Source organism: Chionomys nivalis, chromosome 24, assembly GCF_950005125.1.
Source record: "Chionomys nivalis chromosome 24, mChiNiv1.1, whole genome shotgun sequence".
NCBI classification, from domain to species: Eukaryota; Metazoa; Chordata; class Mammalia; order Rodentia; family Cricetidae; genus Chionomys; species Chionomys nivalis.
In genome coordinates this window covers 21654726-21681057 of record NC_080109.1, presented here as the reverse complement: position 1 = coordinate 21681057, position 26332 = coordinate 21654726, and the positions used below count along the sequence as shown (strand labels likewise).

The following is a 26332-nucleotide window of genomic DNA, read 5'->3' as shown; positions in this document are numbered from 1 at the left end:
GTCGATACTTCTGGAAGTCAGAATCCGTGTTAGCAAACTGCCTTCTGTTTCCAGTTATAGTTTTCTTACCTGTTGTGCCCTAACCAACAGCGTGGGAGTGTGAGGCCTGGCTCTGGTTGTTCAAAGAGAGGCACGTGACCCCTTTGTGGCGGAAATAAAACTGGTACGCTTGCCTGCTGACTTGACAGGTTACATCCCCTTCTGTAGAAGTTAAACATTCGGCCTTGCTAGGATACTTTGGATTGTGCTGTCATTTTCTGGGGAACCCTGTCCCTTTTCTAACAGCTCAGGGGCTCACATCCGCTGAGCCATCTCCAGTCCCTCCAGTCCCTTCCTGACGATTGTCTGGACTCACCTCTTAATATCCTGTAAGAGGGATTTCACTTCAAGATGAATTTTATGGGGGGAACAACTTGTATTCCAACCGCACGGAAAAGAGCCTATCACCTTCCTGATAAAAATGTATAGCTCAATTAAAAATAATAAAGTATAAAAAAGATGAGGGAGAAGGCAGAATATATTAAAAACAGAGATGACTCAAGAGTAGAATGCAAATATGATAAGCCTGTCACAGCACGGGACTGCCTAAACCCCAAGGAAGAATTTCTTGGCCTGACAGTTCACAATCGTCAAAGTTCAGACCTATCTTTTCAAAGCCTAAAGCAAATGAAGGCGGGCGTTCTTAATCCAGCACCCCTAGCAAGGCTCAGGGCAATGCCCAGGAAAGCAAAGTCAGAAGGGGCGCAGAAAAAGTTGGATATTCTGGGCACCTGTAATCCAGACACAACCCACAGTCCCAGGCTCTTCTACACCTAGCTCACACCAGGGCTTGCAGACATGAGCAATATACCCTATGACGTCATGCTATGGCTCCTGGCAACGCATTTTCCTTTCGGGTTCCTAGGCATCCCCAGGTCTTAAGCCCTAGGTGGTGCGCAGGGCAGGGGAAGGCGCGGGAGGTCCCTAAGCTGCTACGATGGGAGAGGGCCGGGGAGACACTTTCGAGGGGGTGAGCACAGACCGCCTGAAGCTGGAGCTGCTCGAGGAGATCCACTTGAAGTGAGTGGGTCCCGTGGGCGAGAGCCGCTAGACCTCTTGTGACCTGCAGGGTCGGAGCTCTGATGTGCGCGAGGAGGCCCCTGTGCCTGGGTGGGAATTCATGCAGGGCTCACTAGACACCTCCCAAGGAAGTGTTATATGGAGAGGTTCACTGTATGTGTGCTTTGTGTGTGTGCAACAGATACGTGCAGTTCCCAGGGTGCCCCAAAGACAGCATCTGATCCCCTGAAACTGCAGTTACAGGTGCTTTTGAGCCTCCATGTGGGTGCTGGGAATCAAACCAGGTCCTCAGCTGGAGTAGCCAGAACTTTTAGCCACTGGGCCATCTGTCTGTACCCTCCCCGTTTGCCTTTTTGTTTAGCGGAAGTCAAGGGAATACAAGTAGCTATAATGTTTGTGTAGATCAAGCATAGAGAAATTGTAATGCTGAAAAAAAAATAAGTGACTGGTTTTGACGGTTCCTCCAAATTCATTTTCTTTCTGTTCCTTTTGAAGAACTTCAGAAATCTGGACACTTTTGTAGAAATGGGCTCTGGGACCCTCTGTGCTTTTCTTGAGTGGTGGAAGCGATAGGTCAGAGCTCTGCCAGGGAGCTGTATCCTGTCTCTTAAGTGTGAGAGAGAGGGAGAGAAGGAAGAAGAGAGGGAGGGGAAGTGGGGGAAGAGAGAAGAAACTAGTTATATCCAGGCTTGGTGACAAACTCGTGTAAACCCAGACACTTAGGGCAAGAGGTGAGGGGCTGGAGGCAGTTAGGGCACACTGGACGACCTGTTTCAAGATAAAACCTGGGCTGGGGATGCAGCTCTGCAGAAGAGCCCCTGAATAGCATACACAGTCCTTTCCCCTGTTGCCCTCCCATTCGATCGCCTGTTTCTTGGCCTTGTACCAAAACGCAAGCATTCTGAGTGCAGACTGTTTCTGAGGCAGTCAAGGTACAGAACAGGTCTGAGAGAAGTCACATCTCAGCTCCGTCACCCAGTGACTGCAGACCCCAGCCTAGCTTCTTAGCCGGGCCAATTCAGCTGGCATTCAGGGCTCTGGCTGCCATCCTTGTGCACATGTTCATGGAACTGTTTGTTTTGTTGTTTTGGTTTTGTGTTTATTTTTGTTTTGTTTTACATTTGTTGTGCGCATTTGGCAGGGGTTGCGTGTGTCACGGTGCCCAGGTCTGAGGACAACTTAGTTGGCTCCCTCCTTCCACCTTCCTGGGTTGCAGGGATCAGACCCAGGTTGTCAGGTTTGTAGCGAGTGCCTTCAGCCACTGCGTCTTCTGGCCAGCCCTCTGCTGGTTCATCATCCTGCATTGCGGTACCCTGCCACTCACTCATGTCCTAAACCACCTCAGAGGTGCTTTTGACTTTGGAGATTTTTCTTTTTGTGTATCATTGGTGCCTCCCACATCTGTGTTTGGGGTTATCTGCTGCGACCTACTACCGTAGTTATTCCTCGTGCTAGTATTTAGCATGATTCTGAGAAGCATGTAACAGCATCATTGGGATCATATTTGAGTGTAGATACATACTGGTTACCGGGAGATTCTGGACTTTCGTGGATTTTAACTCTTAGGATGGACTCATTTCCCCAGTAGCCACTTCTCCAGTAAATGGTCTTCCATAATAATTTGGCCCTGAAGTATGGGTGGGTTGCTATGCATTAGTTTTCATATGTTTCCTTTTATTGGATTAATCTTAACAAAAATCTTTCTAATAACAGGGATGTCGTGCATCTCTCAATGCTTGAAATACGGCATAAGATAGCAGAGCTGGAGACCAGCCTCAACAGTGACAATGCAGGTACTCAGTAAATGTGACATGTGGGACTCGTGTGCCTGGTGGCTATTGTGGGTGAAACGGCACACACTGGGTAATAGGACCAAGCTTTCGATGCTGCTTTTTGGTATAGCAGTTTACAAGAAAGGCTTCCATAGAAACACTTAAGAACGCGAAACCTCTGACTGTATTTGTCTACTTTATAAGCTCAGAGTATTCATTAATATGCAAAGTTTAGCTGTGTCACATAAATGTGTAATTTACTTAGCCAATAAATAAAATTAATAATAATAATAATAATAAAGTCCTGTTTAGTCACAGCCATTTATCTAAGGTTATAATGGTCTCTTCTAAGCCCAGATGTATGTGTTAGTTATCCCTGGCCCTGTGGGAGCAGCCTCTGGCTCACTCACTCAGTAGTTACATGGACACGGCTAGCTGGGATGTACTCAAGGGCCTGTCTAGGTCTGGGAAATGCAGAAGTCTGGGAATGGCTGAGGCAATGCAATGCCTAATCCCATTAGTAAAGCACTGCTGAATGGGAACGGAATGTTAATAGCTTTCTTGGGGAGGATGGAGGATGAGACACAAAGTACCTAGGGCAGGATGGCAGGGGCTCCTTAGTCACTGGTCTAAAGCATAAGGTAAATGACCTCCTCATGTACCTTCATGCACATGAAATATACTCACACAAAGCACATAAATACAGAAATGAAAATGCATATTGTTTGCCACTGGGTGTCCTAAACACAAAGCTGTTTAGGGAGAATGCTGAATAACCAGGAAGGGGACACAGCCTGCAGCGAGAGGCTGAGGTTCCCAAAGGAGACACATTGTGAAGGCTGCTGATACATTAACGAATCTGTATTTATCCTGAAGGACGGGTAAAGGTTTCGATTTTATTACAGTGTCAACCTTATAAGGTTATGACAGCTTTTGAGAGCCCTGGTTACCCTCACTGTGTGAGTAATTCCTACACGCCCTCCAGTCCTTACAACCCTACTAGCCGGGCGGTGGTGGCGCACGCCTTTAATCCCAGCACTCGGGAGGCAGAGGCAGGCTGATCTCTGTGAGTTCGAGACCAGCCTGGTCTATAAGAGCTAGTTCCAGGACAGGCTCCAAAACCACAGAGAAACCCTGTCTCGAAAAACCAAAAAAAAAAAAAAAAAAAACAACCCTACTACTGGCCTCCTGTGCTTGTGTTCAGCTGCTGCCTTTACCCTCTTCTTCCAGAGAGAATGAGCAATTCTCCAAAGACTTCAGTGAAGTCTTCACCCTTGACTGCATCTGGCTCCACATCTCCCGCCTTGCTCCTGGGTGGCCTGGCCTAATCCCGGTTAACTTTCACTTGTGTGAAATTCCCTTCTACCCTCACTGGTCAATGACAAAACTCCAGAGCTAGGCCCCATTGTCCTGCATCATTTTCCTTCCTGTTCCAGTCATCCCCAGTGTATGCTGAGTTGCTGAATTCACCTCATCTGAGGGACAACACACAGACTTCTTTGGATCCATTTTTTTTTCTCTTCAGCTGGCTTCCCCTACACCTATGCAGCAATACCCTTCAAAACACAGTGTTTGTCTTTATTCTTTTTTTCCTCTTTTTTTATTACTTTATCAATAACACAGTGTCTGTGTCTGCCCTACTCTTTCTTATCTTTATCTTATTTAATCTAATCCGTCTTAAAAACGGATTAATTTACAGGTAAGAGAGCAAGCAAACATGACCAGTTTCAAAACAGGCCCCTTGAAGCCCTTTGACCATGGCACCTATATGCAGAAAATGAGGTTTCACACAGAGGCAGCCTCTGAATTTCATCTCAAACCTCAGCAACGAGAAATAGGAAAGACACCTGCTCCTTAGTTTTGTTTTGTCTGTTTTTTTTTTTTTTTTTTTTTTTTTTTTTTTTTTTTTTTTTTTTTTTTTTTTTTTTTCCCATCGGGAGACAGGAACTTTGGCTGCCTTTGAGGCTCCGGGACATTTCCCCTGAGGGGATGGAGGTGGGAAAAGTTCCAGGTTTGCACTGTGAGTTCCTGATTGCCTCAGTCACAGTTGCGTTCACTGGTCAGGAGATTTGCCTCCAGTCGCCTGGAACTCCTCATCGGGGTCACTAGGGACGCGGTGTGCACTCAGGCAGCCTCCCCTCGGCCTGTGCCCTACACTGATTAGAAACCTTTCTTTGAAACATTCTGTTCTCTTGGCCCTTAGCTTGTGACTCTCTCCTTGTCCTCCTAAGTACTGGGCTCTGATGCTTCTTGTCATCCAGACTACTGAAGAAAAAAAAAAAAGACTTGAAATGCCCCAGCGTTCAGTCCTTTCTTCTTTAATATGTGTAGCAAGTGCTGGGTCATTGTCCCTGTGAGAGTTGCACTGACTAAGTTAGTTGGCCTTGGGGTGATTTGACTGGGGAGTGTACGGTGTGCAGCTTTGCCCAAATTAGAGTCCTCTTGGTCAGCACAGCCCGCCACGCTGGTGGGAAAGCACATCGTCCACAGGGTTGCGAACTAGATGGCTTCAGCTGTGTGCATGGAGTTCTCAACCTATGGGTCATGACCTCTTTGGGGTCCCACATCAGTTACCCTGCATATCAGATATTTACATTACGAGTCATAACAGTAGCAAAGTTACAGTTATGAAGTAGCAATGAGAATAAATTTATGGCTGGGAGGCACCGCAGCATGAGGAGGTGGATTAAAGGGTCACAGCATTCGGGAGGCTGAGAACCACTGCTCTCTTCTAGTTCATGGTCCCATGGTCGACATGTCTGGTTTGGTGACAACACCATGCAGGTTTTGTAGAGTTGTATAGTGTAATTAGTGTAATCGGAGTCTTACACCTCCAACTTTACTCTTTCCTCTGAAAATTGCTGTGCTTTGCGGGCCTTTTGTGCATCCATGTGAATTTTCATTGTTTACTTATGCAAAGAATTTCCTTGGAATTTTGATGGGGATTGTGTTGAGTCTCCAGATCATGTTTATAATAATAATTATTATTAATAATAAATATATATATGGAGTTTTATAATATATATCAAGTTTTACAATATTCTGCCCATCATGAGTGTGGGAGGGCTTCTGGTATCTTCTTTAGTTTTGGTATTAAGGGTTCACTGTAGGCAGCACTTTTTCACCTCCTAGTTAGATTCATTCCTCCGATTTCTGGTTTTGTTTGGCTTTGAGACATTATGATTTTTTTAAAACTGATTTATTTTTCAGCAAATTCATAACACTAATTAGAAACTGTATTAATTTTTGTCTTTTGATTTTGTATCCTGCTTCTTTGGTGAAGTGTTTACTGTGTCTGGGAGTTCTGAGGAGTCTGCAGGGTCCTGTAAGTCTAGGATCCTGTCAGCTTCGAATAAGTGATAGCTTGACTTCTTCCTTGCCTCTCAGCACCTTTCACATTTTCCTTACACCGTGGTGTTCCACGGAGGGCTTTGAGCCCTTTGCTAAATAAAAATAGAGAGGGGGAGAAAGGGGGGGAGGGAGGGAGGGAGGGAGGGAGGGAGAGAGCTGTCTGTGCCTAGTTGCAGAACAAATGCTTTCTGCTTTCCCGCATCCAGCAGTATTGACTGTGGTCTCTATTGTGTTGAGAAATGTTCTCTCTCTATGGGCAGTTTCTTCGGTGCTGTGGTGAAGGGCCTTTTTGCTTTGTCAGAGGTTTTTCCTGTGTCCATTGAGATGATCATGTGATTTCTATTCTTCTGTCTGGTCCTGTTGTATTACACTCAATGATTTGCAGATGGTAATAACCATTCATTTCTTACCCCTGAGTCTGATGGGATGTCCTTGACCATGAAGCAAAACCTTGAAATACATTCTCAGCAGATGCCTAGCTGCCACCAATCCAAAAGCTAAGAATGCCACCAGTCAGCATCTGAGGTCTACCGCAGAATTCACCCCAATTTTCTATATCCTACCTGTGGGCACACTAGTATATTTGGAAAATACCTTAAGCCTTTCTTAGTTCTGTAACTAATTAAATATTGTGTAAACTCACATATGGCAGAATGTGTTATTTGGGGCAACTTGAACCCATGTTCCTGGGTTGAGGGCACTCACATTTGGCTAAGAATGAAGACTCATTTACCCTTTGATGTGAGAGCTGTGTTTTGTATCCACAGCAGTATAATATTGAAATTAAGAATTATACTCATATAAATAAAAAATTTTGGGAGCTTTCTTGTCTGGCTATAAAGCTTCCATTGTCACTATGCAGATTGAGACAGATGGTTTCAGTCAGGCAGTCAGAAAGAGAATTCCATCTACTTGGGGGTCAGTAGTGTCTGTGGGAAATATGCCTGGTAATTCAGGGTTTTGCCTTCCTCTCTTTCCTGGTGCATTTGGTGCAGTGACTATCGGCTTCCATTTGGGAAAATGTGCATCTGGTGTTGGAAGGTGGGAGGGTGTGTGTCCTGGTGTTGGAAGGTGGGAGGGTGTGTGTCCTGGTGTTCAAAGGTGGGAGAGTGTGTGTTCAGGTGTTGGAAGGTGGGAGGGTGTGTGTCCTGGTGTTGGAAGGTGGGAGGGTGTGTGCCCAGGTGTTGGAAGGTGGGAGAGTGTTGGGAGGTGGGAGGGTGTGTGTCCTGGTGTTGGAAGGTGGGAGGGTGTGTGTCCAGGTGTTGGGAGATGGGAGAGTGTTGGAAGGTGGGAGGGTGTGTGTCCTGGTGGTTAGATGATTGGAGAGTGTATGTCCAGGTGTTGGAAGATAGGAGGGTGTGCGTCCTGGTGTTGGATGATTGGAGAGTGTATGTCCAGGTGTTGGAAGATAGGAGGGTGTGCGTCCTGGTGTTGGATGATTGGAGAGTATATGTCCAGGTGTTGGAAGATAGGAGGGTGTGCGTCCTGGTGTTGGATGATGGGAGGGCGTGCATACCAGTGTTGGAAGCCTGTACCTAGCAGAGCCAGTCTGGGGTGGGGCTGTGTCCTGTTGACAGGGTGCAGTCTGTAGTCGTGTTTGCTGTTTCCCTCCTCCTCAGGCCCCAGCACTATCAGATTGCAGGTTTCATCTCAGATGTGCTAAATAGAAGTCGAAACAGAAGCCAATGTTTTTCTTTCTACAAAGTCCAACTTTAAGGTTCTGGGCCTTGAAGTTGAACAAGGAACTTTCAACTGTAAGCTGTTTTTCCCTACTCTCCATTCCCCAATACTGGGTGTTTTAGCCTTAGTAGCTAAAGGGTTTTAGTGAAAAAACAAAAAACTTCTTGAAGGATAAAAGAAAATGCCTAAATACTGCAGGTGAGTAGCTAAAAGGAGACGCTTTGAGTCCTATGAAACTGTGTCTAACTGCAGTTACATCATCTCTTAGCTTGACTTTCATCTTTTTTGCTTTTTTGTTTGTTTTTGACACAAAGTATGTTAGGTAGCCCTGTCTGGGCTGGTCCTCCCAGTGTATGAAGCCCAGCCTCCTGAGTGCAGGACTAAACATGTGTGCCATCGTGACCAGCATTCGCTCCAGTGTCTTGAGAATGTCACGCAACCTCTCTGAACCTTGATTTCCTCATTTGAAGAATGACCGACCTTTAAAATATGAGGGCTACAGTTTTCGGTGTCGAAAGCACATATGTGGTTGAGACTGACTTTAGACACTGGATGGTTATTGGTGCTGGGGGTTATGCCGAGATCTCAAGGGAAGAGATAGCTTCCTGATACTCCCCATCGTAGAATATCCTGAAGAAAACAGGAAGTGAAGAATAAATGGGGGGAGGCAGAGAACAAGGAAGAGCAAGAGGTACAGGAGGCACCAAAGCAGTGCTGAGTTCTGGCTGTGTGGTGGCGTGAGGGTGGGACTAATCCCAGCAGTCCAGGAAATCCTATCTGAGAGAGAAATAGCTCACTTGTCTTAAGCTACTGAAGTCAGGTAAATTTGAATTGACCCATATTTTACTGTGTTTGTGTGTGTGTACATGTCGGCGCAGGAGTGAGTCTAGCTGCACATGTGTTGTGCGCATGTGCAGGAGAGAGGCCAATCCCCTCATTTTCTTCGATCACACGCATCTTCTTTACCTATCTGCTAATTATTTAAGACAGGGTCTCTTTACTGAACCCAGAGGTCATACATTTAGTGAAAACAAAACAAAACAAAAAACCTGTTGAAGGAGAAAATACCTAAATATATTGCTACTGTAGCTGCCAGGGTCTACCTGTCCCCGCCCCTCCCCCACCTCTGTCGCATCTTTCTTTGGTGTGCGCTGAGATCTGAACTAGGTCCTCATGTTGCGCGCATCAGGCACTTTATGGCCTGTACCATCTCCCAGCCCTGATTCGTTTTATTTTAATGAACAAGTAAGTGGCATTGGGGTGATCTTGTCCCCCCCCCCCCATTTTCGTTCAGGCAGTGAATGGAAAGCCCGGTATGAGACCCAGCTAGAGCTGAACGACCAACTGGAAAAGCAAATCGTTTCTCTGAAAGAGAAAATGGAAAAGGTCCGTGGAAATCCTTCAGGTACAGGAGCTGCGACCCCCGCGCGGTGGAGCTGAGGAAGTGCGAATGCAGCAATTGTTCGTTTTGTATTTTTTGCAGATAGACTGTCTTCCATTCGTGCCTATGAAAGAATGCCGGTGGTAAGTAGAGGACGGCCAATTGAAATGACATGCAGACATGTAAAGACTGGTGCGGAGCTGCACAAGAACCGAGCCCTTCAGGCTAGTCTGCCCCTTATAACCTGGGCTAGGGATTCATGCAGGGAAGAACTGCCGAGCTGGCTGGGAACTTCCTGCCTCTCACCCTCTAAGAAGCCCGCTGAACACCAAGTACCGTCTTCTACATATCTAAAACATGTTCATTCTGCTTCCACATTAACCCCAAACATGTAGACGGAGCTTTGTGTGCAGGAACATACCCAGATACAGAAGGACACACAAAAGCAGCAGAGCGACCAAGGTTGCCCTGTGACCACACAGATCTTCATGGGGCCTTCTCATTCCTTCTTCTCAATGATGCCCTCACATTCTCCCCCTTTTTAATGTTCCTGTCATCCTGGATGAATTCTTTTCTACTCATTTTTTTCAATTTATCCTTGAAAAAGTAGAAAAGCGCCAGGTGGAAGCTGGAAGAGAGAGAGAGAGAGAGAGAGAGAGAGAGAGAGAGAGAGAGAGAGAGAGAGAGAGGAGAGGAGAGAGAGGGGGAGGGAGGGAGGGAGAGAGACTGTGAGTGGGCGGAGCTTCTCTTAAAGGAGTCTTTGCATCTAGGACCCTGGGTTGGCCAGGGCACCGCCTGGCCGCATCCTGCCAGATGACAGGGCAGGCCAGTACAATGCCTGACTCCAAACACCAAGTCATGACTCTCGCTGAGCCCTTGCTGCTGAGAGACAGGCTTGCTTCAGAGCCCATGCTGAATTTTCACTTGAAAAATAACTCAGACAAAAGCATAGAGATATGCTGAAAGAAAAAAGATACTCTGGAGAGGGGAAGAGTGTTATTGTAATACTCCGCTGAATTTTCAGGATTCCATAATTGTGATTGTAGTTTGTCTTTAATTAAATACGCAAGGTACACAGATGAATACTGTTTATCTCGGTCTCAAGACACCAAGTGAGATAAAGCCGAATGTCCTTTATAGCAGCAGAGAGGCTGTCCACCCTGCCTAAGATGGAACTAGTCTTGCCTTACCCTCTCCCATCCGCTATGCAGTGAGTGCTAACTGCGCCTCAGAACCAACAAGCGTGTTTTGAGCGGGTACAGGCAAAGCACTATGTGCTTACACAGGTTACTGGGGACCAGCAAACAGATGGATGTTTTCCTTGGAATAACTGTCATCCCTTAGTGACCAATACAGAGAAACCTCACATTTTTGTTAATGAAAAACGGAGGAGAAATTAGTCTGCTTGCCTCCATTTCTGTCATCTCTGACCTCTCAAGACTCATGCTTTGGAAGGTCACGAAAATCTCTCTCCCTCCTCTGTCTGAAACAGGAAAACCCAGGTTTTCTCCTCTGTGTGGCTCACACTGCCCTCTTGTGGCTCTTTTAGGCATGGCCGCTATAGCTAGTGTAAGTGCCCTCCCTTCCTTGGTAGCCTTTTAATAGGACCCGTGGTGAAGTGTGACGGGCAAAATACTCCCTACAGAAACAAAATCTCTGGTTCCCTGCTTCTTTATGCCTGGAACCTGCCCTCAGAAAGATTCTGTAGCTCACATCGGAAACATTTAATGTTGAAGTCTTTCTTCTTAGTAACATAGAGAAGTTTTCTGAGTCGCAGGGATTGGAAATCTAGCAACAAGGAACAAGATACTTCCTTGTTCGTGGAAGTATCTCACCCAGGACCGAGGAGCAAGCACAGAGATGAGTGCTGTTGATCCAGTCTCAAGCTCACAAAGGAATGGGAGGCGCGGGATTCCCTGGGACTGGAGTTTGAGGCAGTTGTGGGCCTCCTGATGTGGGTTCTGGGAACCAAGAGTGGGTTGTCTACAAGAGCACAAAGCGCTTTTAACCCCCAAGCACCTCTGCAGCCCCAGGTTCAGATCCTTTGCTGGGGATCATCAGGCTGTAGGAGCTTCCCCAAAGCCATACTCACGGTTGATGGCGGTTGGTTTCAATGCTACCGTCGTTTCTTCAGCCTTATCGATGCCCACATTTATACTTTGTATAAAGTGCATTGAGTTGGTGTGAGGATTGTATCATGAAAAGATTACTGAAGGGATCTTGTATTCTGAGAGACAGGATGTGGAACTCCCATTGTCTGCCTGACTGTGGTAGGCCTGTGATCAACCCATCTATCCCCCACCTAATTTGCATTCTCACCAAAGAACAAAAGTTTGCTTGTAGGCAGGTGCATAGCTTCAAACCAGAGAGAAAAGATGGCCATGTGATACATATATGTAATAAGCAGGCTTGCTCACAAGGGGGCGCTTGTAGGCTCAGTGTGAAGAATCTTTACATTTCTATCGGAGCTGGTGTTGTCTGGGGGCTGCCATGAACTAAATCGGTTAACTAAGTCCGGTTGCCATTTCTCTCTCTTAAAAGCCCCTGTGGGATGTTCTAGCTTGCAGCTCCCCGCCCCTGCCTATTATTGCTGTTGTGGAATTAACATTAGTTTTGAGAAAAAACACAGGTGATTGGTAAGAGCTTCCTTTCTGTGTGTTATGGTGGAGCAGGCCTTTCCCCTCTTATTTAAATCCGAAGTCTGTCTTACTGCATGTATGTTAACATGGCCCGGAAGCGTCTTTTCCTCACCTTGTGTTTCAACCTACTCTTAAGAAGCAACCTTTGGAAAACAAGAACGCAGGTGAAAACCCGTTCAGTTAGAATGCGAAGAAGCAACTGTTGTCAAAAGCAGTTCTTTGATAGAAGTGTGAAATCTCTGTGTCTTTTCCGAGGATTCGGTTTCTACAGCACCTCTAGCTACGGTTTGTCTTCACTGGATGCCTTTCTGGCTTGTGGCCATTGGTTTATGCAGAGGATAATTGGCTGCTGGGGCGACCAGGAGCACTACAGTGTGTCTGCTGTGACTTGGAAGTGGTATCAGCGTTTGCCCCTGATAAAAATTATCACTTTCCTAATACCCAGTTACGTTGTCATCAGTAAAAAGAAAGAATAAAAACCCAGAATAGACCTTAAAGTTATTTAAGAATAATTTAGTACTTTTAAAGCTTTTTTTTTTTTCTGTATGCAGTCATTTTTCTGTACTGGTCTAGACTCTAGGGTATTTGATGATGGTAGTGTTCTAGGGAAATCCAGATGAGTTCTTGTCTTCTCCAATGTGTAGTTAATATGACTGCTGGTCTAATTCCCAGGAGACTGCCAGAGCAAACCTTCCTGTCTGAGCCATACTATAAACTTAAAGCTTGCCGCGTGTGTGATACACAACTCAAAGCAGGTGATGGAAGGGAAGAAAGACGCAGCCCAGGAGTCGTGGCCCACACAGCTGCTGCCACTTACGGGCACAGTGCCGAGGTTGACCGGAGAACGTGGCTGTCTTGTTCTGTGTGGCCCTGCCACACACCGAACAGGAGATGGTAGTGCAGAAAGTCAGGACGATACCGCCATCCTCCAGCTGGTCTGTAGCTGCTGTTCAGTACATGATGAGTGCCCAGCCAACCAAAGAAAAAACAATACGATTCAAGCATGATTTATGTAAGATTCCTAATTTGGGTATAAATTGCCCACTGGTCCCAAAATGGCCACACTGCTGTGCTTCTCAGGTGTGCTGGAGTAGAACGTTCCATTCTACCCAAGACTCTCTGCTGTGGAGCAAGTGAGGGGAGGGGAAGGCAGAGTTGTCTGCACCCTGGGCTCTGCCAGCACTTTTTTTTAATGACTTTAGTTTATCATTTATTTTAAAATTCACTTTTATATGCACTCCCTTTCCCAATGCACACTCTATTTCCTGGTCCTAAAAATCATAAACTGCTCTTGTCTAGTCAAAACCAATAGCCAATGCAAAATTGAAAATCATGCTTAGTACCATTTGAAAATGAATTTATTAGGACACAAATTGTGTATGTAAAACCAAACGTCTGTTGGGCAAAGTTGAAGAATCCAGTAAAAATTCTGAACAGACACCCAGGGCTCTGCTTTTAGAGTTCAGTGTGACATCTGGAAGCAGAGAAATGATAGCTGATACTTGTTGCCTGGAGGACAAAAGTTCATAGGCAAGAGACTGACGACATTTGGAAGACATAGCTGAAGGACCCGTCTTTATATGAGACAGTTGAAGAAGAGACAACAGAATGCAGAGAGGGACCCAAGTGACAAGGAAGCCAGGCTCCAGACTTATCCCTGGGGACTTGGAAGCAGCAGGTATGGGAGAGGTAGGGCGAGCCAGTGAGCAGTCACCACTCAGAACTTGGTGCCACTTCATGGGGCTGGCACACTTTCCCTCAGCTAGGAGAGTATTTTCTGCATAAAAATGCCATAGCTCTGGACCTCGGAGCTTCAAAAATAGAAGGTGAGAGTGAGACATGGCATTGAGAAAGGAACGGTGTGCATTTTAGGAAACAGAGATCCGCTCTCATCTCCGGCCCTGTACCTGGGAAATTCCAGCCGGGTCCACATCACAAGGCCATGGGGCCTGTGATTCCCGGGGCAGGAAGATCTTTGATAGAAGACTTTGAACTCTGTTGAGGCCGCACTTGCAAAGGTCTGTTCTCTGCCTGTGAACTATGGCGGCAGCAGAGAGACAAAGGCAGAGCTATTCCTGGAGTTGTGTGTGGGATTCCGTTGTTGACTGATTGGGTTTAAAGTTTCCTTAGTTTTGCTAAGCTTTTGTAGGCTGCTTGAAGGACTAGGATGAGTCTGCTTCCAGTCAGCCTGCTTTGCCTGCCCTGTGGGGAGACCTTGAGACTGCTCTCCCAGCCTCCCGCTTCCCTTTCCCCCACCTTCACAGGGGTATTCCTGACCTTTGCTCTTCTAATCCCATTTTGGCAGCTACTTCACAGAAAGCTATGTATAAAACCAGTGGTACCGAAAGTGACATAAGAAAGCAGAAAGGTGGGTCATGCCTATCTGGGACACTGTATGGCAAACCGATCTGCCCTGATTGGTACATATGACACCAATTGATCAGCCCCCAGGGTGACAGTTAGGTTTCTAAGACCTGATCATGACCCTAAGATGTGCCCTAAGAGTCGGGATACTGTGGGAAGAAGCCATGAGACAGGAGTTTGGACATAGAGGGTTCCCAGCAAGTTGCAATGTAGCCTGCTTTGGGATGATTAGAGACAGGGAGACAGGGAACTGTTAATGAGCAAGGAGGACATGACTGAAGTCCACTCTGTGGGAGACAGGTGAGGCCCAGGCCAGGTGTGTCTGTTATATGAAGGACAGTGTTCTGATGGGGATGACAGGAACCCCGGAAGTGCGACAGTGCCTCTGGGGAAAACCCGCTGAGGGCTGGACTGCAGCTTTTCTTGGACCTCATAGGCATGAGATTGGCCTCGTCATCAGTGGGCTGGAGCCCGTATTACTAGAAAACTAGTGGTTTTGGCAGATCTAAATGCTGCATTTTAGCCATGCATTTCTCTAACTCTTTCAATATGTATGGTGTTACTGATCTTAGTCACCATGATCTGCTTCATCCCCTCTTTTGGGGGAGAGGAGCCTTCAGTTTTTCTCTCTGTGGATACCTGGTGTCTGGTCATTTACACTGGTGTATCAAATAGACATGAAGCATACAGCTGGCATAGGAGAGGCAGTCTTTGCCCATACCCCATCGTGAGAGCAGCAGCTGTGTGATTGACAGCTTCCGAATGTGTGACCCTGGGAACCATCTGACCTGGGTTCTGCTTTCTCGTCAGCCACACATCTTTGGTCTCATTACGTAACCGCCAGGGCTGCAATTTCCCCTACAGTAAACAGAAAGACAGGCTATCTCATGATTCAAACCAAATGAAATCATCTGTGGAAAATATATATATTCTGATTTCTCTTCCGATCTTACAACCCTTTACCCTTCATTAGAAACTTCCAGGCAGAGGCGCAGTTCTGAGTCAATCCAATTTGGGGGCCTGGGGACAACAGGTTAATTAGAAATAAACCAAGAAGGTATTTAGTTCACAGATCAGAGTTCAGTAAACACGACAACCATGTATTATTGCTGTTACTCTAACACTGCCTAGCACAGCGCATGGAATCAGAGTCTCGTTTGGCTATAGCAGTCGTTCACCGGCGAACATTTTCATGAGTTTTTTTATTGTTGCTTGGAGCTACGTGTGCATAAAATTCACTGTTCATATTTTCAGGAATCTTTAAACACGTTACTCAAACAACTCGAGAAAGAAAAACGGAGTCTCGAAAACCAAGTGAAGGACTACGCGCTTAAACTTGAGCAGGAATCCAAGGTTGGTTAACTCCTTGTGAAGCAACGCTTTTGAAGCTGCCATTCGTTTCTGGTATTTCCTACGAATGCCTTCACAATCAGGAAGATTTTACAAACCCATTTCATTTGATATAAAAAGTAGGAGACATAAAGCCAGACGTGGTAATGGCCCCATTAGTGTGGCTGCCCCGCTCTCACACAGGATTCACCCGTTGTCTTTTAATAGGCGTACCACAGGACCAACAACGAGCGCCGCATGTACATTGCGGAAATGTCGCAGGTAAACTCCTCTGATTGCAAATTCTAGACACTTCCTCTGACCAGCGATCATGTTGTTTTCCCATTCTCCTGCACACGTGGGACAGAGCAGGCCACTTGCTGTCTTCCATCGCTTTCTGTCTCATTGCCCTGAGGCAGTCTGGAAACTCTCACCATTTCAGTTAGGTTGACTGTGTAAAAAGCTCTTGGGATCTGTCTGTTTCCTCTTTCCAGCTAGAACTTTGGTAGGGGCAGAGCCATGCCTGGCTTTTTGCTTAGATGCTGGGGTTTCATGCTTCCAATCTCTGAGCCCTTAGCTCCTGAGACATCTCCCCAGCCCGACTTGCTGTATGACCTTTATGGGCCCCTAACACCTTTCCTTCCCTTGAGGAAGGATCTGATACTGTCGTCGGCCTCCCAGTCTGATGGAGTATTTAGAGAGCCCTGCGTGTAAAGAGCACACACCGTGAAATGTCTGACATATCAGGGCTCTAAACCCCAGCAACTGGAGGATGCTACCTCCCCGTTCCTTTCTGATCTTTTGAGGTTCTTGCTCTGTGATGGGGTTTGTACTTGCCTTCTGGTCTCTTATAGCAAACACATGTGCCTGACTCTTCCTCTTGCCTTATTGTTTACTACGAAGACCATCAGATAGTCAGTGTTCAAAAGCATTTACACAACTGATAATAAAACCTATTACTAGGAAAAAAAATCCATTCATGTAAAACACCCTTGTAGATTTTGTCTAAGGTGAAAAGTGAGAATCGTTGGCCCCTGTAACGCCCATTTACCTTTATTTATCTTAAAAAAAAAAAAAAGACACAGGCTGGTCCTCACTGTGCAGACTCATTGAATGTACAATCAAAGCCAACAGCTTTCCAGGAAGGCGTTAATCCTGCCCCCAGTATAAATGTTAATGAGGATTTCACTCTAGAGTGAATTGCTAATCTCTGTCTTCAAAGGTGGTTCTGGCCCTGCGCAGGCGGCAGTGCCTGGGAAGGTTAATGGGTGAGTTTTGTTCTTCCCACACTGAATGCATAAATAATTGATCCTGTGGGAGCTGTGTTTGCTCAGGCGGCTGAGGCCGCATCTGTAGTGCTCAGTCTGCCTGTCCTCCAGCCCCCCTGTCTTCCTCCAGCCCCCAGCTTTGTCACCTGGTTCAGTCCCTGCTTTCCTTCCTGTGACCTCTATGGGAAGAATTTACACAGAAAGAGAGCAGTGTGGAGGACGGGCCTGGCTTATTGCAGAGTAAACACACCGTCAAGCGGTGAGAGAAGCCAATGACCAAAGAGACCTAGGGCCTGACTCTACACGCTTGGCAGCCATTATACTATTTTCTAAGGTCTCCAGAACAAGCAGCTTTTCCTGAGAGGCTTTGTCCTGTCCAGGTGACTGACAGGCCTGTTTGGAGCCGTTCTTATAGAAGGAAGCAATGGTGTGTCTCTGTTCTTTATCAGAAAGCCTCCTGTGATAGAGTGACCCTGTAAAGGGTTAGACTGCAGCCAGATTTAGGTCTCCATTCAGGGCTCTCCGGACAGATCAGGTGTCAGGCTCCTACCAAGCTCAAAGATGTGCCTTGGGTTCCTTTTCTCGTCAGTAATTAAAGTCCGCTTTAATTTTTGGTTCAAAGATGTTGACTGTGAGGCAGGATCCAGGCCTTGAGTCTTCCCAGCCTGCTAATATCCAACCTGTAGCTAACAAGCAAGATGGGCGTGCTTTGCCGGAAACCGACTCCCTCGCCAGAGGTCTTTTCCTTTACACACCTTGTGTAGAGATCCTGCTTCAGAGGCACAAGGAATTATCAGAGTGCAGCAGGACTAGCTTCTCAAGAGTGTTATGAGACCTGATAAATTCAAGTTCTGGTGTTTGTTCTGAATAACATAGGATTTTAGCGAAGGGCGTGAGAGCTTTAAATAGAAATGCTTTGGGCTTACAGATGTGGTGTCTGCCTACAAAAGAACATGTGAGCATGCGTGGAAGCCAGAGGAGGACAGCAGGTGTCTTACTCTCTGCCTTATCATGACCGGGCCTCTCACTGAACCTGTTAGGCTGGTGGCCATGACACAAAGATCTTCACTGACTGCCTTGGGTGGTCTCCCTTACTGTCGACATAATGCCCTGTGTGCCTCTCCTGGCCCCTCAGATGCTGTCGTCTTTGGTTTATACCACTCAGTTTCTTCTCTCCAGTTTTGCCCCTGATGGATGAACTCATTCATGCAAGGCTTCGGTGGCCATCTGGAAGTTGGTTGGCCTCCATGTTCTTGAATTGCCCGAGGCATCCTTTTGCCTCTCTTGGAAGAACTACAACAGAGATGTAATATTTAACATGATCTTACCTCTCTGCTTTAGCACTGTATGTAGTGTTACCTTGTGTTTTCTGACTTGCTGACGGGCTATGTGCTTTGTGTATGTTTAATGTCTACTACAGGAACTCTTAACAGCCCCCACACATGAGTCTTCAAAGCTTTCTCTGTAAATTAAAAGTCATGTGGACTAAAGGGCAGAGAGGGGTTTGTACAGAAACTTAAATGGTTGATCCTAGCAGAAAATGGCTGAACTTTCTGTCACTTAGCCGCCTCTACATATGTTCGTGAAGGAAATGGGCTGAAAATGGATCAGTTGGGAAGGAGGAAAATAACACGCTGTTTTTGCATTTCAGGTTTCTGGCTTAAATCAATTTTCTAAAAGGCAACAGATGGATCCGCTGCCTAGAATGAAAGAGAGTCTGGTGAAAACGTACGTCTAGGTAGATCTTCCCTCATTAGCTAATTATACTCGCCCGCGCATGGCGCTCACCCGACAGGTGTCCTTTATACTTTGGAAGCTGAGATTCTAGATTTTGGAGCAGTGTATAAAAACGCACAAGGGAAGAATCCTCACACTTCATAAGCACAAGATTCGGGGTCCCAGAAGCACTGTTAGTCTCCACACCCAGTGACAGGTTAAATGAATGCAGCATAGCACCCGGGGGAGAGTGAAAACCACACCACTAACAACACCACAGACACTGTTCGGGTCTGCCTTGACCTTCTCAGAGGGGAAACGTGTTTGTTGCTATGGATACAGTGCAGTTTAGACTACCCATCCCGTGTAAATGCAGCCACTTTGTGATGAAGAACAAAGGAACTCTGAGGTATTTCTGAGGCTTTATAGACTTGTGAACTTTCCAGGTCCTGTAGGAAATATATCACCAGATCCTTCTCTATATAACCTTGTCGCCATGTGCGGGAGCATATTCATATATAACATTGAAAAAAATTAAATCAAGATAGAAGTGAGTTCCAAATCAATCCTGCCCGAACACAGTCGAGACAAGAGGTACCCAAGGGTTGTGTACGATGACAGGTTTCTTTGGGAAGACTAATGATGTAGCTCAATTTTGCCTAATTCTCATCTAGATGGATTGAAGTATATTTTTCATTCATAATCATTACTTTTTGAAATTACAATTAATTATCTTTACACATGTTCATTGTGGAATTATAATGTACTTTAAATCTTAAAAATTGACAAAGGACCGCCATGGAAAAAGAATCAAATCATTGTATCTGAGATTCCCAGGCCCATCTTGGTGGTAAAAGACTTGATGGTAGGTTCTAGAACTCAGGGCATAGTTGTATTTGAGCTAGGATATGCCCCAGAGAAAAGGTACAATTGAAGTCCGCAAGGGGAAAGGCTCCTGGCATCAAGACTGGGAGACCTAGGTGCCACCTTGTGAAATTCTGTCTAAGCAGACCCCACTGACACTCTTGGTCCCTCTGAGAATGAGTTCCGATGGCATGTTGACGGCACGCAAGGCTTTTATCTCCTAGGGAGGCTCACTGGCTGTATAGCATCCGAGGTTTCTGTTGGCCAGGGTCACTCCTCTACCTAACTCCCACGACCATTCCAGACTCCATGAAGATAATCAGGTGTGATCAGCAGTGTAGGCACAGGGGGACATTATGACATCGAGGGCAAGGCTTTACCGGGACAGGGAACTGTGACCACCTGGGCACTGTTTTCTGAGGACAGTAACTCCTGTCTCAGCTGTTCTCTGCACAGCCACCTTACATAGCTACCTTTCGGTTTTACCTTTACGCTAATCCAAATCTCTTTTTAAAAATATCCTGCTGCATCTTTGAAGTTTTCTTTGATACTGAAGAGTTACTTGGAAAGTTAAGTTAAGCCTTATTTGCAGTACATTAATGCATCTATTCATAAACATTAGTGCATATACCATAAACATGCCCAGACCTTGACTCTGAGGAGAGTTTGGATTTTCAGTGAATACTCTTGAGGTTGGTTGTGTCAGAGTGTGAACTCTGAAATCATGTCATCCTGAGTCTGATGTCATCATCCTGAGGGGCCTGCTACCTGGCAGATCTCATCAGGTTTGACTGAAGGATGCCCAAGGAGATCATCAAGGTGCCCATCCCTTCCTGCCCCCTTGTGGAGCTGTGGCCATCCACCATGCCTCCATCTTTTTGTTTGGGGCCTCTGAGCCATCGGTCCGCACTGAGCCTGAGGTGCTGATGTAGGAGGTGGATGCCGTGGGCTGGGAGCTCTCACTCATTTAGTTGCCTCACAGCCTTCAGAGCTGCTTATTCCCACCCAGATCCCTCTGTCTCTGATGAATACAAATACTGTAGATTGCTGCTTAATCATCTTTGAACGAATTGCTAAGATGACGAGTGCTCAAGCCGCTGGACCAATAAGATCTTCGCTGTCTGAAACTATCAGCAACCCTTGAACCTCCCCCAATAGGAATATCTTCCTGAGGAGGTATTGAATATATGCATGTAGTCAGGACTGCCTTAAAATAGTGTCTCCGAGTTACTGATTTGACCATGGAATGGGATAGCCTGCTTTTGTGGATCATTCAAATATGAGTCATACAACCAATGTTGGGGCTAAGCACCTCACAACGGAGTTGACCCCAGGTGGCCGATGGACGTAGGAGGAGGTGTCAGCACCATCTCTTAGCTGCTGAGGAGAATGGTGGCTGTGAGGCGCCGTCAGGACACGAGTGGGAGCTGGTGGAGTGGAGAGTTAGATGGTTGTTCTGGAATATTCTCTTCTCTAGATGTTTATACACTCATTCTGTCTGTCACCAATGCTACTTCTGAAAACAATGGTGCATTCACACCATAAGACCTGCACACAGAGGTCATAGCAGCTTTACCCATGTTAGTCAAAGGTGGAAAAAAATCCTAAAATGTTCATCCGGGGAATGGATATTTGTTATGTCTATGCATATATACTATATAAGCCATAGTAATAAAATGCCATTTATACAACATTTGGATAATTCTCATAGTGTTCTGTAAAGAAATATGTAAATATGCTTCCATTCACACAAGTTCAAAAAGGGAGGAGTAAGTTGGTATGCGGTCAGCTGATGTTATAGCCTTAATGTTTGTTCTCATATGTACTTCAACTGGCGTTTGTAACACAGAGGCTGAGGTAGGTCACTTATTTTTAAAAAGGGTTAATTTAGCCTTAGTTTGAAAGATTCTGGTTCAGGATTGTTTGCCCTCACTGTGCTGTGCCTGTGTCAAGCAGCTTGGTAGTGCAAGGTAGGCAAAACTGCCACACACAAGGCAGGGAGAAAAGGAAAAAGAGAGAGGGGTTGGGTCCCACTGCTGGCTTCAAAGTTATGTTTCCAGTGACCCCAAGACTCCCCACCAGACCCAGCCTCCTGCAGACCCCACAGCCTCCCTCCTCCCAGCAGTATTGCCTGGGATCATGTTTAACACACGGACCTTTGGATCATGGCCAACATCTGTTTGCAGAACCAATGTTTGAGCACTGGCTTATGACGTTGTTAGATGCTCAGAAGAAATCAGAGTACCAGGAAAGACCCAGTTAAGAGAAATTCTATTTACAATGTCAAGCAAAAAGTGATTCTGCCCAGTTGAATATCACCAATTATGTTCTGACTTCGTGAAATTGTATCTGTAAACAAACAGGATCATCTCCATTTCACTGAAAGGTCTGTCCTGAAGCCCCCTGCACATGCTGCTTATAAAGAATTGCTGAGATAGTGAAGGGAAACACTATTTAGAAATAGGTTAGGAAGTTACAAAGCTCATAGGTAGCTTTGGGCTTTGGTCCATGGAATACATTGACTGAGAAAACCGGACTTTACAAAGAAGGAACTCAAACGGTGACAGAAACCACAGCAACAACTTGGCCGAGAGTCAATGGTAACGTTTCTTTTTCTTTGCGATGCAGCCTCCTCTTTCTTGATGAAAATTTTATATCGAAGGCCCTCAAGGAAGACAGAGCTTTCCTTCATGCTCCCGAATAAAAGCATCTATGGGACATTAATTGTGTCTTGTTGAGGGAGAGATTATCGGGAAAATTTATTTTTGAGACAAGAAGCAGATATAGGAAATACAGCTCTCATCTGCAGCCTTAAGACAATAACTCAATAAACTTTGCCAGCATTAAGAAGCTCTACTAGATTCTAGACGATTCTAGAATGCAGATTTTAGAGTACATAACTTATGTAGAAATATTTATAATAGTAAATAAAAGTATAGTGTAAAACAACTTGGTAGGGTTATGGATGATTTGTGTTTATCCATTTTTAGTATTTTTCTATGAATTATGCAGTTTTATTTCATTTTAATGGGAATAAAAATAAAGAAAAAATTTATAATAAGCTAGCTTGCAGAAGTCTCTAAGTAAAAATAACAGTATTCATCATTATTCTTTTAATAAAGCAAGAAGCATGATGGTAAATAAAATTTTGCACTGACTTGCTTTGGAGCAGACAGAAAACCAGTTTTCCTCTACCACTTATCCAATGTGGCTCTACATGAATAGTCTCTCTTAGACTCAGTTTATCCCCTTGTAAAATGAGGGTGAAACCTGTACTGGATGGTTGCTAGGAGACTTGGGTTTTGAAAAATTCCTAACTTGATAAATATTCTCAAATTTAATCCCGTTCCAGTGTGTAGCTCATTAGTAAATATAAAGAGTAAGTAAAATGAGAAAGAATCCATTTGTAAAGAGAGAAAAATAAGTATTGAGCGATAACTTGAGCATGCAACAACAATTATGCCACACTCTTGTGCTGGAATCATTTATGTAATACCCGTTAAGTGGTTGCTAAGCCTTACTGAACACACTTGAACAATGTGGCAGCCTATCATTCCCACATATATATTGACACACAACTGAAGCAAGTTGTAAAGCAGGTACAGTAAAGCTGAGTGGTTGTTTAGTATATTCTCCATGTTGAGTAACCGTCACCACTGATTCTAGAACATTCCACTCCCCCACAACTCCCAAAGAAAGATCATACCTTTGAGTAGTTAGCTCTTACCCTCTAGCTCTTGGTAGTCACTAATCTTTCTGTTTCTGTGGGTTTTCCCATTATTATGTCGTACGAGAGTGTGCAGGGTGTGGCTCGCCAGGCCAGCTTTTGTTCTCAAGAGAATCCACGTTAAGCACAGTCAGGTTTATCTTGGTGATTAGCTAGCATCCCAGATTTTTATAGAGCATTGGTTATCAAATCATCAGTTGATGGGGATTTGAATTATTTATACATTTCTGATAATGTGAATAATGTTGCTATGGATACTCCCGACAAAATTCTATGTGTGTTCTTATTTATTTGAATACAAAGTAGCAGGCTTCCTGGTGGCATTTTCACATATTCCTTCTGGTCCTGTCTGTCCTTCTCTCCCATCTCTCTGCATCCCCTGTTGTCATCTCTGTCCTCAGAATGCCCTCTCCACTCTCATACCCTCAAAACTACTTCTCCCTGAAAGCCCTCTGTCTGGTTTCTTGGCATCCACACTATTTCCAGATAAACACACATAAAACTTGGAATCTGAGATCCATGTCTGAGAAGGAGCATGTGTACTTGTCTTCTAGTCCTGCGTCACCTTGTTTAATATAGTTCCATCTTTACCTATGTTTCATTTTCACGGATGACTAAGTTTTCATTGTGCATATGTGCCACATTCTCTCTGCTGATGGACATCTAGTCTGGTTCTGTTTCCCTGTTGCTGTGTACAGGGCAGCAGAGAACATGGGTGTGCGTATATCTCTGTCACAAGGTTCGAGTCCTTTGGTTATGCGTCAGAAGCAGCACAGCAAATTCATGTGGGAATTCTAGTTCATGTCTTTAGAGAAGCAGCCGCACCACCATTCTTCACAGGGGCTGTACCACTTGACCCCGCCTCCAACGATGACTAGGGTTCATCCTTCCCCACACCTCCATCAGTGTTCGCTGTCATTAGCTTTTCTGCTGAAAACCATTCTGACCTGGGTGAGATGGAATCTCAAAGTCATTTTATTTGTATTTCTCTGATGGATAAAGATGCTGGATACTTTCTCAAATTTCTACTCACCATTTTTCTTCTTTTGAGAACCACCTGTTCAGTTCCCTGGCTCATTTATTAACTCGCAGTCTTGGTGCTTTGGGGAGGGGGTTAATATTTGCATCCCTTTGTCTATTCTAGATATTAATGTCCTGTCTGAAATATACCTGGTCAGGAGTTTCTCCCTTCTGTGGTTCTCTTTGTGCCTCTGGCTGTCTCCATGCTATGCAGAAGCTGTTTAATTTCCTGTGATCCCTTTCGCTGCTGGGTTGCTTTGCCGAAAAATGAATGTTGCTTGCTGTATCTTGAGGTGCTGCCCGCCCCCCTTTGCTGCTGCTTTTTAAGTATGACAGTTTCAGCCTTTCGTGTGACAGTGTTGTTTGTCCTCTTTCATTCTAGCTTTATTGTGTTTGTATTTTTGGTAATCTTTCCCGTTTCATCAAAACTGGGCATTTTATATAATATCACATAGCTATTCTGAATCTCAGATGCTCTCTTTTCCCCGGGGCTGAAGGCTGCTGTTATAGGGTGACTTTTTAAACTTCATTCTATGAAATTGGTGTTTTTCCTCATGACTGGCCTCTTTACATTATGCTGGATTTGCTAAGTGGTTACTTTGGAATTAGCAGAAAAATTTAAAGTGCTTGGAATCAATAACTCTCTTCCTTGCTGCATATGTGTTTGGATGGGCTCTCCATAGCCAGCCAGGAACATCCCAACTCTGCCTTTGCCTTCCCTTCTGCTCCTTAGACCTCAAATTTAGCCAGAGGTGAGAGCTTAGGTCCTTCCCAAGTCTTTCCCAAGAACACACGTGGTCTAGGTATGTATAGTTACACTTGAGTATGGCACCCCAGATACCAGGAAGTGTGCTGAAGATTCAGTACCCCCCTCCACCTTTTAACTTTCCTGGTTAGTTTAGTTTTAAATAGTAGTAGCCATGAAATTAAATGATGGCTTCAATTTGTTCCAGCAAATTCTCCAGAGAAGGCCAAAGAAGAAGAGCTTTGCAGCCAGAGATTGGCAACTCCCATAGTACGTGTTTGGCTCCGGGTTTTACCATAGGCACGGGCTGTTGGTTTTCTCGGCGGTAAGGGGCAAGCGTAGGACTAGGGAAAATTAAATTCTACATAACTCAGTGTTCTCATCAACACCCCAAGTTTGTTTGTTTGTTTGTTTGTTTTTTGAAAATTTTGAGATTTGCTATGAATTTTTGATTTCTAGAGTTCTAAGGTACTTGGCTTACTTCTCTTTGCTTTTCCGGGGGAAAGAAACATTTCCCTGCGTAGAAGGAAAATGGAAGGTCTTTACTGTGTCGTTGTTGCTGAGACAACTCTCTAAGATAGTTTTAAAAGCACAGGAGCTGGAGCAGCCTCTGCTGTCTCAAAGAAGAACACAAGGAAGCAATCTGCACAAAGCTGCCTAGGTCAGTCAGAGAAGATTCCACGGGATCGAAGAACAGAAATCCATGTGCTGGTATTAGTTTATTGTCCCTGTTCTATTTCTTGGCCTCTACCTGTTCTTGCCTTTAATTTGAATTAAAAGGTAAGTAGCAGATTGGTTCCCCTCACCTTTTTCTAGACAGGGCCTTTCATGGTGGGTACCTGATGAGTTGCTACTGGAGTCTGACCCTTTGTATGCCCGCATTTGCAAAGGTTGCTCCATAGCTGCAGCGAGATGATACCGCGTAGTTGCCTAAGACAGGGCTATAGGCAGAACTTGTCAATGAAGACTTCCTTACTCCAGACCAGAGGAACGGGGTCAGCCATATGTGGCACATACAGTTTTGTTGTTGCAGACAGCAGTGACAGAAAAATTATGATCAATGCTTATTTTATTTCAGTGGGAGATACAATTCCGTTAATCAGAAGATAACGAATGCCAAGAAAGGACCAGTAAAAAAGGTTACAAGATCAAACCATCTTCCAAAACTCAACCCGTGATTCCAGAGCTGGGCAGACTTCTATTTTTTCCATCTTTTCTTCATCCAGAATCTTCAGTTTAGGAGGCAGACGTTCAACACATTTCTCAGGAGAGGAAATAGATAAGGAAGAGCGGCTTCTCTCGCTCTTTCAAAAATCGATTCCTCTGACTGCATAAAAGTCATGTGTCTCCAGTGACTCCAAGTAACCAATACCTGTGCTTGTGGTTCTTACTGTGTCCTAGGAGGGGGCCTGAAGGC

At 45.2% G+C, this 26332-nt stretch overlaps 1 protein-coding gene across 1 annotated transcript; it reads left to right on the top strand.

Annotated features, from left to right (window-relative positions):
• Positions 1–976: 976 nt before the first annotated feature.
• Ccdc169 (coiled-coil domain containing 169) lies at positions 977–26241 on the top strand. Its single transcript, XM_057757201.1, has 8 exons — positions 977–1059; positions 2773–2852; positions 9157–9267; positions 9346–9386; positions 15501–15599; positions 15804–15857; positions 18495–18571; positions 25994–26241. The coding sequence occupies exons 1-8, from the start codon at positions 977–979 to the stop codon at positions 26091–26093; spliced, it is 645 nt and encodes a 214-aa protein (XP_057613184.1). The 3' UTR covers positions 26094–26241.
• Positions 26242–26332: the final 91 nt, after the last annotated feature.

What these genes read in the sequence shown, in the direction of transcription:
- Ccdc169 (XM_057757201.1), top strand. Translation starts at nt 977, where the DNA reads ATGGGAGAGGGCCGGGGAGACACTTTCGAGGGGGTGAGCACAGACCGC. An exon ending in CCTATGAAAGAATGCCGGTG is followed by an intron (nt 9,387 to 15,500) that starts GTAAGTAGAGGA and finishes TCATATTTTCAG; the next exon opens with GAATCTTTAAACACGTTACT. An exon ending in AACTTGAGCAGGAATCCAAG is followed by an intron (nt 15,600 to 15,803) that starts GTTGGTTAACTC and finishes GTCTTTTAATAG; the next exon opens with GCGTACCACAGGACCAACAA.